Source organism: Falco naumanni, chromosome 2 (assembly GCF_017639655.2).
Source record: "Falco naumanni isolate bFalNau1 chromosome 2, bFalNau1.pat, whole genome shotgun sequence".
Taxonomy (NCBI): Eukaryota; Metazoa; Chordata; class Aves; order Falconiformes; family Falconidae; genus Falco; species Falco naumanni.
The window spans coordinates 66,022,076-66,036,272 of NC_054055.1; the positions used below are offsets into that span (position 1 = coordinate 66,022,076).

General features: G+C 39.1%; 2 protein-coding genes across 12 annotated transcripts in view; both read right to left on the reverse strand.

Annotated features, from left to right (window-relative positions):
* The window catches only part of ADPRHL1 (ADP-ribosylhydrolase like 1), a 38,292-nt gene extending 33,250 nt beyond the window's left edge, over positions 1-5,042 (reverse strand). For 2 of the 4 annotated variants that reach the window (XM_040584586.1, XM_040584589.1), the window contains exons 1-3: positions 4,958-5,039; positions 2,218-2,314; positions 801-1,262 (exon numbers count right to left, since the gene is read on the reverse strand). In XM_040584586.1, the coding sequence (XP_040440520.1) occupies positions 801-1,014 (214 nt within the window). In that variant the 5' untranslated portion in view covers positions 1,015-1,262; positions 2,218-2,314; positions 4,958-5,039. The other 2 variants (XM_040584588.1, XM_040584587.1) reach the window with 2 other exon arrangements.
* Positions 4,302-14,197, reverse strand: part of DCUN1D2 (defective in cullin neddylation 1 domain containing 2) — a 29,315-nt gene continuing 19,419 nt past the window's right edge. For 6 of the 8 annotated variants that reach the window (XM_040584597.1, XM_040584600.1, XM_040584596.1 and 3 more), the window contains 3 exons: positions 11,999-12,081; positions 9,516-9,612; positions 4,302-8,796 (listed from right to left, as the gene is read on the reverse strand). In XM_040584597.1, coding sequence (XP_040440531.1) covers positions 8,717-8,796; positions 9,516-9,612; positions 11,999-12,081 — 260 coding nt within the window. In that variant the 3' untranslated portion in view covers positions 4,302-8,716. Of the gene's footprint in view, positions 8,797-9,515; positions 9,613-11,997; positions 12,082-14,197 lie in introns of those variants that run through there. The other 2 variants (XR_005826499.1, XR_005826497.1) reach the window with 2 other exon arrangements.

Here is a 14,197-nt window from a genome sequence, read left to right on the forward strand (position 1 = left end):
ATGGTCACTGTCTTCTGGTGTACTTTGGATGATGATCTTGGCAACCTCAGAAAGCTCTAGTTTGATGGGTAAGGTGTTGATACACATATCACTCTATCTTACAAAAGACTATCCCTACCTTAAGAAAAAACAAACATTCTCAAACTATCGTGATTTTAGGAGACACATATTAATAACTTCCACTATTCTGATAGACTTTATTATAAGCATTGTGTGTTAGAATATTTTTTAGACTAAAGACACAGAGCTTTCCTTATAAAGCAACTTGTTCTTTTTCTGGCCTTGCAGGTGCAACATTTTGCCCGAGGGGCAGCAAAGAGGAGACAGAAATAGTGATTTTAGCCTGAAAGAGATATTAAGGTGACTTTACTCCAGCTTGGAGTTTTGGACACAAACATGTTAAAAATATGCTTAGGAGAGCTCTTATCTTTTACAGAAGACTCTCTAGTGGCTATATTATTCCCTGCCGTACTCCAGTGTACAGATAATTTACTTAGCAATTATTTTTGTTGTGCTGGACATGCGGTTTTTAGTCTTCAAGCTTTAACAAATTGCATAAACCTAGGGAAAATACAGGGAGAGCCCCTTCACACTCAAGAAATCGAAACTCCCCAGTTTGTGTGATGGCTGCAGGATTACGCTCACGGAGGAGACAAGCTAATGCACAACATCAAGCGCATAAGCAGCATTTGTGATGCTTTCTCACAACTTCCCCAGCACTCAGGCTTATTCTAAGAAATGCAGCAGTTCGACAATTTTGCTCCTTTCCAGACTGCGTTTGCTAGTCCCATCGTACCTACCTGTGATGACAGCCTCTGCTGTAGCCATGTGCATGAGCGTGTTGTCACTTACTGGCCACTTGTCAGGAGAGAGCACCAGGTTCTCAAGCCCTCCAATTTCCTTCAGCTCCTGCTGGATTTTTGCACCTAAAGCATTGTTTTCTCGGGAAAAATTGCGATAACCAAGAGCATCCCCTACCCCAGCCAGCACAAACGCAGCCTTAAATTTATCCATCCCTGAGACGTTTTCCACTTTCCTTTTGTCTGAGCCAGACACCACCAAATCCTGATCTTCCTTTGTTCCTTTGCCTTCGGCTCAGCTCCCCCGACACTTTATATCAGCCATTGTGTCACACCGAGAGTGCTCTCTATAAGGCAAGGACTTCCTTTTCTGGCTCTGCAGATGCCATCCCTTGTCTGGGACCCGACAGAGAGGAAATATTTCATAAGCCAGGGATCTTGCAGGGGCTTTGTTCAATGAAACTGCAAGAGCAGATCCAAAGTGAAGTGCAAAAGCCTTGTTTCTGCAACCCAGCGTAAAGCAAGCCAGGAGAGCCTTAGCCCTACCCCGCGTAAGTAACTCTACACTCAGAAAAACAGATGCCTCCACAGGGGTGCTTACTTATTTAATAACTTGTAAAATATATTTTCCTGCTCTTTTCTGACATGATGGAGTCAGCCTCCCTTCCAGGGACCAGTCAGAAGGAAAGCCTGTCATAAAAGGAGTTTCCAGACTCTGTAAACACCAGAGTGAGGCGTTAGGCAGTAAAAAATCTAGTCAAATGTAGACGACCTCTCCCATTTCTAATTATGCCCTACGGTGATTTTCTGTCAACAGCCTTCTTGCTCTGTTCCACCTAGTACAAGGATGTTTTGCTAATCCATTGCACCCCTGGTTGAACACTGAGCAGAACACCAGCTTCACTCCCAAGCCTCTTACTCGTTGGCAAAGAGTGACTTTTTCCTAAGGCTGAGCTCAGGTGCAGCCCACATTTGGACTCTGGAAAAACTATTTTGAAAGATGTATTTAAATGGCATCCTGTGAATCTAAGGAAGTTCATGTATGAAGAAATACCACTTAGAGAGAACCAAGCTTTATTAATACCATCCTTTCAAACTTGATACTTGTGCAATTATGTGCTTCTTTCTGCTATTGCATTTTTTTCTGTGCTTCTGCCATGCAGTGCAAGAAGGGGCTCTGTGGTCTTGCAGCTTTTTAAATGCATTATGTCCACAAAGACGTCCCTGTGTAGGCTCAACACCTCCCTTTCAAGGGGTCTGCTGAGACTGACTCTGTGGTTCTGAGTCATCATCCATACTTTCCTAAAGGCTCACAAGTTACTACTACTTTACAGATAGAAATACAAAAGTAGATATAAATTTAGGCAGATAAACAGAAAGCTTTGATCGGCTTAACTGTAATTTTGATAAAGGGTACCTGGGGAAAGGTCTTTATTCTTCTTGGATCTTTTTCAGAAAGCAATACTGATTGCTGTTGGGATGGAAAAGGCCAGCGGTGTAAAGGACGCATCCTCCTATCACCCAGAGCGATAAGCAGTTAATGACAGAGTTATTAACACGTGTGGAAATATCACTGTACTTCATAAGAAACCTTAATCGAGTTTCAGAACACAGATAAGCATCACCATCCCTATCCTGCATTCGAAGAAATGAGGTGCCAGAGTGGTGAAAGCAGCCTCTGTTAGTACACTCCTGTTTCAAAGATCAGAATTTGGGTAACCAAGTGCTGAATATTAGGAAGAGGACACTGAGACTGTGTCTTCACTGTTAGGAAGGAGCAACTCTGCACTGAAAAAGCAAATAAAAAGGGCAATTAATGCCCCTGGTATCCTAAGGTATATGTAGGGACCAGAGGAGATGCAGGGCCAAGTATTCTGCCGTGGGGCCGAGGCCAGCCCGCTCCGGAGATGGCTGGCCACAGGCGGCAAGGATGCCGGCTCTTCTGCCCTGCACGGCTATGGGAACAGGCGTCACCTCCCACAGCCGGGGCATTTAAGCAACACAGAGGCAATCTTAGCGTTACCGCTCCACTGTCAGGTTCAGCAGAACCTCAGGTTCTGTGTGTCTTTAAGTGAACACTCCAAATGGAAAACTAAGGCCATGGCAGCTTACAAAAACCACACCAGGCAGAAGCACTGATGTTAATGTCTCCGTTAGTGGTCCACGCACCCTCCTGCGGCACCCACCCCTTCTCTGTTCCTGCAGAACATTATGGTTTGGAAGCATGTGGGAATTTGAACTTGCCAAGCAAGGACAGGAGAAACCACCTGCTGAGACACTGCGGAGAGCTAGTAAGGGCCTCATCAGGTGGAAGGTTCCCTCCTGAAAATGGGCAAAGCTATTCTTAGTTTTCCATTTACCTCTTCCTTCTGAATGTGGCTGGCAGTTGCACTGCCCTTTTGCCTCCCGTGGACTTTGCCCTGTTGCATGCACACTTGGCTGCTCATAACACAGCCCAAATTAGGAATAAAATCTTTGGCTTTAGAAATAAGGCTATAATGAAAACCCAGAGAAAATTTCAGACACATTCTATTATTCAACACTGCAAAACAGAACACATCACAAAGAATTTAGTTTTTATTTAATTTGTTAGTTGCATGTGATCTCCTTTTTATGTGGTACTTCCAGCCACTGTGAGCTTTCTGGGCAGTACATTAGGCACACTGACACCTACCCCTGCTCCCAGCAGAGGAGACAATTATTTGTAAAATACCACACTTGCATGGCTTAAACACAGCCAAAATACAGTAACTCCATTAAGATGGATAAGCATTTGCTTACCATACCTATTTACAATAGGAAAAAAAAGCCAAGCGGAGCTGGCAAAAAAAGGTTTGATGAAAGTTACATCAGATAAATGCAGCTTTGGTGTCCTTTTGGTACACATGACTGCTTTCAGATGGGGAGAATCCAGAAGAAAAAGAACAGGAAGGCAGGACAGAGAAAAGACTCGCTCCTGTTGGTGGCAACACGCTGTTCTTTCAGCCCAACTGCATTTGAAACCCTATGTGAGAACACGAAAGCATGCCTTCAGCAAATGTGGCTCCATCTGCTGCCTCCCACGAAGGGGATGCAAATCGCTGATCTCCATCACCCAGGAGAAGGCTCCCAGGCAATAGGGGCACTGCTGTCTTCTGCTGAATAAACAATCTGGAGAACGGAGCATGGGCTGAGACCGCTCTGGCAGCACAAGCCCTTCAGCGTTTTAAGTCAGAAGACGATGACTACACCCCAAGTACTTCACCCACGAGTAAGTGAGCAAGTTGTACTTGCCCATTCAAAGACACTCAGCAGAGAAATGCTCTGGATTGCAAGTTCACCTATCCGAAGGATGCAGAGCCATATCCTGGAAAGGCAGGGTTGATACCAGATAGGTATCAACCTTCTGTCAGAACTGCACCTTTGCAACTACTGAAGCGAAGGGCTTCCCTCTGGCAACGGGGACATTCTTTTAGGAATACAAATTATAGAACACATTCATTGAGATGCAGAAAAAATTGACCAGTTTTACTCAATTCTTTAATAGTGGGGATGAATCATTTCCATACAGCTTTACACCACTGCCTTAAAGGAAAACTATGCCTTTAACAACACAGCATGGACTTCTTTCTTCTTCACCCTCTCGACAGGTCTATGTCATGACATGAAGCCTATAGGGTTTGCCTAACAACAAGTTGAGTATTTCACTGCTTGTAAAAGAGGCACAAGAAAAAACACATAGGAATTTGTCAAGTATACACACCAACAGGAGAAAGCATCTCAACAATTATACTCAACCAACATCTGAATGCCCTTAAGCTTCCCCAGGCTTTTCTCATTCAGAGGTGAATGTTGTACACTCCTGTCTGAAATACAGAATTTTCTGCATGTGGTTTTAGAGGTAGCTGCAGTTGCAGATCCCTCTGTCCATAGTTTATAACAAAAAAAAGCCTGTTTTAGAGGTGTGTCAACCTCACCTAATTCAACCCAGCATACTGTACATAATGCACAGGTCAGAAAACATGTTCTGTTGAATATTTTTTTAAAAAAGGTTCTCATGGCTGTAAAACATTACTTTTTCCCTTTCAGAAGGGCTGGGCCTTTTGATGTGCCAGATGCTGGTTGGTATCAGCTGAGGAAAGCTACTGGAGCTGACACTTAAAAGGAAAAGAACTTACCATTGTTCAAGTATCAGCATCAGCAGTTTCACTGCTACAGGAGAAGGCAGACAGACTCACTTGACACCAAAGCAGCCAGTGGCTGGTGAAACCACTGGAAAGGGATGCCAGCTGGGAGAGTACAGAGGACAACTTCATTATTTTGATTTAAGCTTTCAGAAGATATTTAAGGAAGTCAAATACATAGCTCTGAAGGTCTTTGCACAGACTTCTGAGTGTGCTGCTTCTCCTACAGTGCCCTGTGCCTAGGACTGAGCAAGACTTTCCCTGCAATTACACCTCTCGTTGCCATTATGAACCAATGACGCAAATTGCAGAGTTTGGTCGCTAGGTACACGTAGTGGATGCAGCATTGCAGCTAAACACTGAGCTTCTAAAAAGCTTAAAGGTGGCACAGAAGAGCAAAACAGACATTTATTATAACTACTCAAAAATTAACAAATTACATCCTTGCCCTCTTCTGACTTGATGGAATAATAATGCAAGAATCTAGTAAATTAACCACAAAAGAAAAAAAAACAACACCCATGGGCCTTTGTAAGGCTTCCAAATCAGAAAGTGGACAAAACCCATACAGACACCTCACACAGCTGACTTCAGTCCTTTATGTGATACTCCCTTTATTCCTTTTTCCATTGCCGCAAAATTTACACACATACAGCTTACTCGGCAGCAAATCTCTCAGGTGCATTGAATGAGTAGATGCCTGCAGGTTTGCTCTCCTTGGCATGACATACATGATAAATTACATTTAAATTTAGAATTGGCAAGTACAAATCCTATGGCTCAGTTTCAAATGCTCTAGGCTGTAAAACCAACCAACTTGGCACGAAGTTCAAAAATACATACAGCATATCTAGGAATTGATACTGTATGCACTGAGCAACTTGAAGACATCTGTACCATTTATGATTATAAATTGATCAGCCTAGGTGTTACCACTGTACCAGCTTACCTAAAAAGTGAGTCGGAGGGCCCTGTAAAGTGGAACTGTGGACAGCAACAAAAAAAATTATTAAAATACGTAAGGAACTCATAATTTGAAAGCAGTTTATTTGCATTTATTGTTATGATTGTTCAAATGTGAAGGTGTTCCTCCATGATATAATTTACGGGCATATAAAATGTCTATGTGGTTTCAACTGGGTGGAAATCTAGGGAAAAAAAAAAAAAGCACACTATGCCTAGGAAGCTGGCTGATAAGGACCAGCTTCTATCTTGAGAGTATTTTGCCCAGTCTTACTCTGCCAGAAGGTGTCTTCCATGAAGGATCCTCACAGGAATGAGGCTTAAGAGTAAATGAGTAAGTGTGTATATATAGAAACTGAATACTCTGATAAGCACCTTCCTTCTTCAGATTAACAAGGCAAAAACTCCTTGACCCACGTGCATTTTTTATTCTATTTATTTTAAAATGTAGAAGGTTGATTTGAAGGAGTTTTCAGCATGAACAAATGTTTCACAAGCTCTAGCGCTATGAAACTATTCAGTTACATCACATACCAACAGATTAAACTATTTCTGGTCAGTTACATTATAGCTATATATTTTAAGTGGCAATTGTGTGACTATCAAGCATCCCACTGCTTTGGGCGGGATAAAATGCACTTGATGTTATGAGATGTTACACATTCTCCAAAAGCCTACAGGACAGATATAGAAATGGCTGGTTTGGGGAAGGAAGACTAGGTAAATCAAACGCATTAAAAAGAGCATAATACAGTTTTAAAATCTCGTTGACTTCTGTAGAGGCGGTGGACTTATGTACACAAATGCCCTTCTAAAGAGATGTAGTCAGAAACTAATAATTTGGCTTAGTATTACTCTGTAACTCTACGCTGAAGAGAGCGGCACCTGAAGACAGAGACACTGACATCTAGTGTCTGCCATGCAAGTTTTAACATTTACAAACACTGCCCGGGGTAAAAAGATTACTATTACTAAATCACTCATGGGGCATTTGCAACTTGCCTGCTATATTCTTATTAACAGAAAATTTGCTAATTTGTCCAGATTTGTCCTACTCCTGCTTTCTAAACATCATGCACAACTGAAACTCTCTCAAGCAGAAGAATGAAGGTAATCTTTCTGTACGCAGCATGTACATTTGTTCTTGTAGGTTGCATTGACATAAATGAAAGCTAACTGCTTATATGAACCTATAAGTATCAGAGTTCCAGAGACTATTGTAAGCTTTTATACCCCTCACAACTACAAAATAAAATAGTATGCTGTCATGCAATACTTAAATGATCTGATATGGTACAAACAGATATAAATTATATAACTTAATGCATTATTTTATCCAAAATTGTTGCATCTATTCAGCTCTGATTACAGAAGATTTATCGATCATAGCTGTACATACTCTTTAGCAACTCTTTGCTTTAACAAACTTCTACAGTGGCTATGACAAACTCATTTTGATGAGGTAGCATTTAAAAGAGCCCTGTGTGAAAACATGTTGAATAGTTTCTGGTAAAACTTCTTTGTGCTTAGGTATTGGAAGACACTGTTGAGAAAGAGGAGACTGACCTCTGTACACCTTATAATCGATGGCTGGTGAAAGAGGCAAAAGAAATGACCAAACAAATTCAGATTTGGTGAAAACCGGTCCAATTCCACTAGCCTTGAGATCAATGATACTGCAGTAACTTACTCTTCCCCCCCCTTAATTAAATAAAATTGAATGCACATATATCCAAAGGCATGAATGCCAATCATCATTAACATAAAGTCTCCTTACCCCTAACTGCTTCTCCAAAGTGGAAGCCAATTAGTTAAGTCTTTGGGCTTATTGACATTTATTTTCTGTGAGAAGTGCCAGGAATTGCATTTATAACTATGTTGCATTTAGCTAGAATTTATGGTATGTTTCAGGCTACAAATAAAACTGGAAGTTTTATTTATTTTAAATAATGAACTGATGGAATATAACATAATTGAAGACTTAACTGAATTATGATAATCAAACATGGGTTGTAAAAGCATCTTTGGTTGTTTAATAACTACTTTAAGATGGTTAATAAAAAAAAAGCTAGAGTTGCAACACCGCATAAAGCAGCAGCCCTTCCTCAGCAATGCTACTGTTACATGTCCAAGCACTTCAAGAAAAATAATGAGGAAGTTAATCTCACTGGGAAAAACCAAGAGGCTGTATGTAATCAATCTATACATCTAGGACCCAAAAATACAAATTTTAAATTTTGGCAACAAGTAAAAAAAGCATGTTATTTGTTTTGTTACAATTCTACATTAGGACAGATCCATGGAACTAACTTTTATAAAAATACAACATACTGCATAAGTTTTATTTAGGGATTTAATTTATATACCACAAATACTGCTCTTAATATAAGTACAATATAATACATTTTTATTTATGTAACTGCTGGTGTTCACTTTGGATCATGAACTGAATGGCATGCTGTGCTGTCAAAACTTTAATAAAACGGCCTCTAGTTAAACTTCTCCAAAGTATAAAATCATGCAAAATCTACATCCTATATGATACAACCAGTACAATGATTGAAGCCAATAGTCTACAAACAGCCTGGACTATCTTCTGAGTTTGTTCTTGAAGTGTTCAAGAGTCAGCAATCATTTTCTTTAGGCAGAAAGGAAGAATTTCAGTTTTGTCTGCAGAATCTCATCACGACCACCGAAACCAGCATCAATGTGCACAGTTATCAGTTAACAAATCTTCATTACCTAATGCAGTTCAGAGCGCATGTTTAGTCCAAACTGACAAGTCTGGGGTTAGGAAGTTTTACGTTTTCCTCCTGTGACTACTGGTCGTGCATATTCCACGAAATCATCTATAAGAACAGGCCATGCTCCTAAAAAGAAGTCAAGCAATTCAGAAATTAATGTATTATTTTCAGCAATAAATGGATGTAGTCTTTAAATACAAAGGAGCAGAAGCTCACTGACATTTCTGGCCTAGTCTAGCTTTAACTTGCATAAGATTATAAACACATGAAAAAAAAGCACCTAACTAATAAATTAGACATTTGAACCTCTTCTTGCAGCTATAGTTCTAAGTGTATTTAAAGCATAAAACCCCCACGCTGCCAAGTTTATAAACATCAGCTGATAGCAAAACCATAGCATTCCTATTAGAGCCATTCATAACTTGAGAAATATTTCTGTACACAGTCATTCCAAAACAGGGTTTGCAGGATTAGTAGCAAAGTGTAAATTGCTTCTAGATTAATAAAAAAAATGCTCATATAGACATTCCTGCCATTAGAAAAATGATGTATTTCCTTGCAAGTAGCAAAAAATACAGTTTCACTGCAACTCTGATAGCATAACAGGTTCAAACATGTGCTATATCATGGTGTGATAGTATCTTTACTTCTGTTTACACACTACACCAAACTAGTTCACCTTCTTATCTTTACTGTTTTGGCAACAAGTATGACACTATATTTGCAGCTAAATCTCTAAAGGTAAACAAATTAAGACAGAAGGTAGCAGCACACTCAGTTGTTCATTTACAGCAATATTTTAATTCCACTGTACCCATTTTTGAAGATATTCAGGTACTGCTTACCTTCTTCATCATAGTTGGACATATCATCTGCAATCATATTTCCAAAGTCTAACAAAAGATTCCAAGTATCTTTTGGAATTGATCTTTTATGATGTTCCTATAAAGGAGGAAAAATGGTACTGTTCAATCCAAACTATTTTCAAATTCCACACCAGTATTTTATATTGATGAATACAGAAATACATGTTTTAAGTATTTTTTTCTTCTTCTCTACATCTTTTTTTTAATTATTAAATAAAGTTCAGAGCTTCCAAAGAAAGCTACAAGGTAAACTGCAACTAAAGGAGGCAAAAAAGTGTAAGAAGTCTTTAACAGATGTATTTCTTCCACTTCTTCCATTCTGCTTTTAGGGTGTGTGTGTTCCTAACTCACTATGAAAAAGAATAAACCAAATGCATTTTATACTTCTACTTACTGGCATCCATTCCAGGTTCTGAAACTGTGCAGCCATGGGTTAGCATTCTGTCATTTCAACCTGAGTCCTTTTTTCCTTATCCCAGCTTCTCTTTCAACTTGTTGGTTATAGTTGCACCTATGCTCTTCTCACTCCCAGACTGCCTTCCGAACCCGCCACCTCAGCCTCTCTTCAGCTAGATATTTTCTCCTTCACCACAATGCACTACCTGCATCTGCTCCACTTCTGCCCAGTCTCCTTTTTCCCAGTCTGTTCTGTCCTCCACTACCATCTCCTTGACTAATTTCAGATGCGCTTTCTGCATCACCCCATTCACAAGTACTAGTTACCACCCCGGCCAGTTTGAGCAGCACTCATAAAACTTCAGTTCTAGTCAGCGTTCTCTCAGCTTTTAAATTTAACACTCCCAAGAACAGAGAGTGTGTGGGGAAGCACAATTACTAAGCAGTTGGGAGCTATAGGATCAAGTCAGATCATTCACATCTCCCGCCATCTGTTGATACTGTTATACTACCTGAAGACAGCAGGTGATTAATAGGGAATTAAATTTCAACACCTAGTTCTGGTTTACAGGAAAAAGTTGCAACTGCATGAAAAAACTTGCTCGGTGAAGGGTTGGGTTTTTTTGTGTTTGTGGTTTTGGTTTTGTATTGTGGGGCAGGGTTGGTTTTTTTTTGTTGTTGTTTGTATTGAGAAGAATAAATCACATTGCAAAAATCTGGAACTCTATCAAAATGAGGATGTTGTCCAACACAACAGCAAACGTGCCTTCTCATTCAAGGCAAAGGACATATCTTGACTGCAAGAAACATGACAAGCAAACATACCTTCTGGAAAAGGTTCCTTAAAATAAGCAAAATGCAAACAATAAAAAAAAAACCCAACCCCATCCTAAAGAATCCCAACCTGCTTCCTTCTGAGGCTGAATTTTTTTTAATCTAAACATTTTTTCTGAAGTAAACATACAGGTTAAATATTTGTAGCAAAGTAAGACATTTTATACCAGATCATCTAGATTATTGCTTGAAGTAGAGATCTGCCAAACCGTATGTTGTAACAAACCTGATCACATAGCCAAGTGGGAAAAAAAGTTAAAGACTTTTTCTTCAGTTACATCTATAGATCCGGATTTGGATGTGTTAAGTGTGAAACATGAAATGTCACAAGTTCTCCTGATGAAAGTGGCACATTATTCAGTGAATAATAAATATAGTGTCCAAAGATTGAGAAGAAACTTCAGAAAACACTGTGAAAAATATACACTTCCCCTATTAAGCACTGGTGATTATGGGACAAAATGCAGAAAGACTTCCTAGTTCTCCTAAATTACAGATAAAAAGATAGATTGGGGGAAAAAAAGGTAAATTATACATTATGTAACATTATATAAGGTAGATTTTTTTTTTCAAGTGCATAGAAATGCAAATTTAGAAACATGGATGAATGAATCAGGTCTTTAATAAGAGTATTTTGCAATTCCTAAAGTTTAATTTATGCATCTTTACTGTGCTGCCCACAGAATTAAAACCAGTAATAGAAAACTGTCAAGATCAGCTCACAACTATTATCTAAAAAATGAGTCAAAATAACTACTCAGGCAGAACTTCCACTTAAAAAGAGAAGTCTCTCAGGTTAAGTCAGTCATAACAGGATTGACATTTAAAAAAAGACTGGAGTTTACGCATTAATACCACAGAAGGGAGGGCATGGTAAAATACTTGATTGACAATCATCACAGCTACCTTGAGAAAAAAGACAACATAAGTTCAATCTACAATCATGACTTCCTTTCATGCAGAAGCTTTTCTTAAGTAGGAGGATGCAGTATCAGGCAAGCAGAATGCTTTATTGCTTTACTATATCTTTTTGCATTCTTCTTGATCAGAAAATTATACAGAGAAGATTTAGTTTGGCTTGATTTAAGACTATTTTATATCAGTTTCCAAAAAGGAACAAGTTTGAAGGAAGTATTCAGACATCCTGTCTTTTTCTTTATTGTAAGCACACAGCCTACAGGCCAGACAACTGTAGACTAAGACAGTCAGGAAGCAATATGGTACATACTTACCATCAAAAATTTATTCCAAAGATCTAGAAATTTAAACCTTCCTGACAAGACTAAATTCCAATATGCAATTGCCATTTCTAGATCTGCAAGAGAAAGCAACATGTAAACATTACAGCACATTATATGCAATAAAACAATGCTACATTCAGTACATTATGATACAAATGAATAACATTATTCTAAAATCACTACAAAAATTATAAGGAATGTTTTCTACTCTCACTAACCCAAAAAACTCAGGACAAACAGTAATGGTATAAATTGCATATTGAACATCACGGTCATAAAGATTAAAATTTTTCTGTCACCATCCAACAGTGCAAGATTAAAGCTACTTTCAGTCTACAGAAACAGAACAAAGCAGTTATCACTAACTTTGCCTACAAATAAAAAAATACACACAAACACAACAATATTGATAGAAACCCAAGCATTTAAGTCTGCAGGTGCCAATTCCCGTTAATTTATCACATTTTAGACACACTTGACTTTAAAGGGAATTTAAGGACACAAGGGAATTAAAAAAAATATTTGTCTGGGGCATGGTAATTCCTCAGACCCCTTACAGTAATAATTCTCTTCTTCTGGAATCATTCAACAGACCAACACCTACACCCAATACTGAAAATAGAAGTCCAAGAAAGCAGCCCTTGTTCTGCACCATGACCAGTGATGTGAAAGCAGAGTTCAGCTCATGCATGCCAACAGGAGGATGCAGCACTGCCGCACATTCAAGTGGAAAAGTAGGAGCAATATTAGATGCAGCGTAAGAGTAAAAAGGATGTTTTCTTGAAGGCCTGTTTTCATCCTCAGCAACTCACAATACCTAATGGCTTCTGTGCTTGGTCCCACAGGTAACGGCACTAAATGTATGCATACTGCTGTGCAACCACAAAACAAAGCACAGCCTTTCTGAAACCACAAAAAGATTTCACGTTGTGCTTTCAGTGTAAAGTAAGTATAAACAAAATATGAAGCTTAATAGCAAGTACTGTCATAGCAGATAAGGCAGAAGCTTGACCTACACCTACAAGAAAGGAACAAGGTATTTGAAGTTGTACACACCACATTACAAACCAAAGGACACTGTCACCTGAAATCAAGTTTCAGGTCTGAAAGGGATGTTCCAGATTTTAACATAGCTAGTTCCCTGGAGTCTGTATCATAGAGGGCTGAGGCCCAGACAAAGTGCAAGATTTGCAAGATGCAGAGAAATGCAATATGCCTATACCTGGCTATAGAGACAGTGCTGCCAGTGCCTGTTCTACTACAATCAAACTGCTTTTCAGTACAGAACTTGCTTTATGCCCTAATAAACTTCTTTCAGTCCTTCCTGTCTTTGCCACCATGCTCACTTTTCACAGAAAATAAGTAGAAGAGAATAGTTCATAGCGTTTACTTGCTGTTTAGATATGCAGATTACTCAGATCAGTTATCCCCGATGAAAAGCAAAAGAAATGGGAAGGGAGAAACTTGAATAATCTTAAGGGTTTTTAAACTTCACTGTGAAGTGACCAGCTTTGATCCCATTCACTCAGGCTTCTTTAGGAAGACTCAACCTTTCCAAGACAATCTTGCAAATCTTATCATGTGACAACATTAAGGAGAATGATCCTGAAGAAAAAACACCTTAATAGCAGAACAGTTTTTATACTTCTGATGAAAATATTCATTGGAAAAAGGAAGATGGTACAGGTAAAGAAACAAAGATGGTTACAGATGCCACAATAAAATTAAAGGGGAAGGAAGAGGCCATACTTCCTCGGTTCGTTTGGGTATGTGTAAAATTTAGTATTATATTAGGGTAAACTTGATTATTGCAAAATTGCATTTAACACAATGCATGTGAAGTACTATCTTAATTAAGTTGATACTTGAGGGATACAGTATATGTGTGTGCAAATGGATTCTCCTGCACAAAGACACAGGAATTATTTGTTATAATGTACAACAAAATCATACCCTGCTGAGTATGCCGTTCTGTAGTGGCCGAAACCGGTCCACATGAGAGCTGCTCTCCCCATCAAGCACACTGAGAGAACACCTGATCTTGGTTAAAATTAGCTCAAGAGAAAAAAAAAAAAAGTAAATCTTCCCCATCTGGTTCCCTGCAATCACAGAAACCCACGAACTAACGCAAGAGACACTTGAACAAAAAGGACTAGATGGGACTATCGCTTTTGGTAGTAGTGCCAGTTT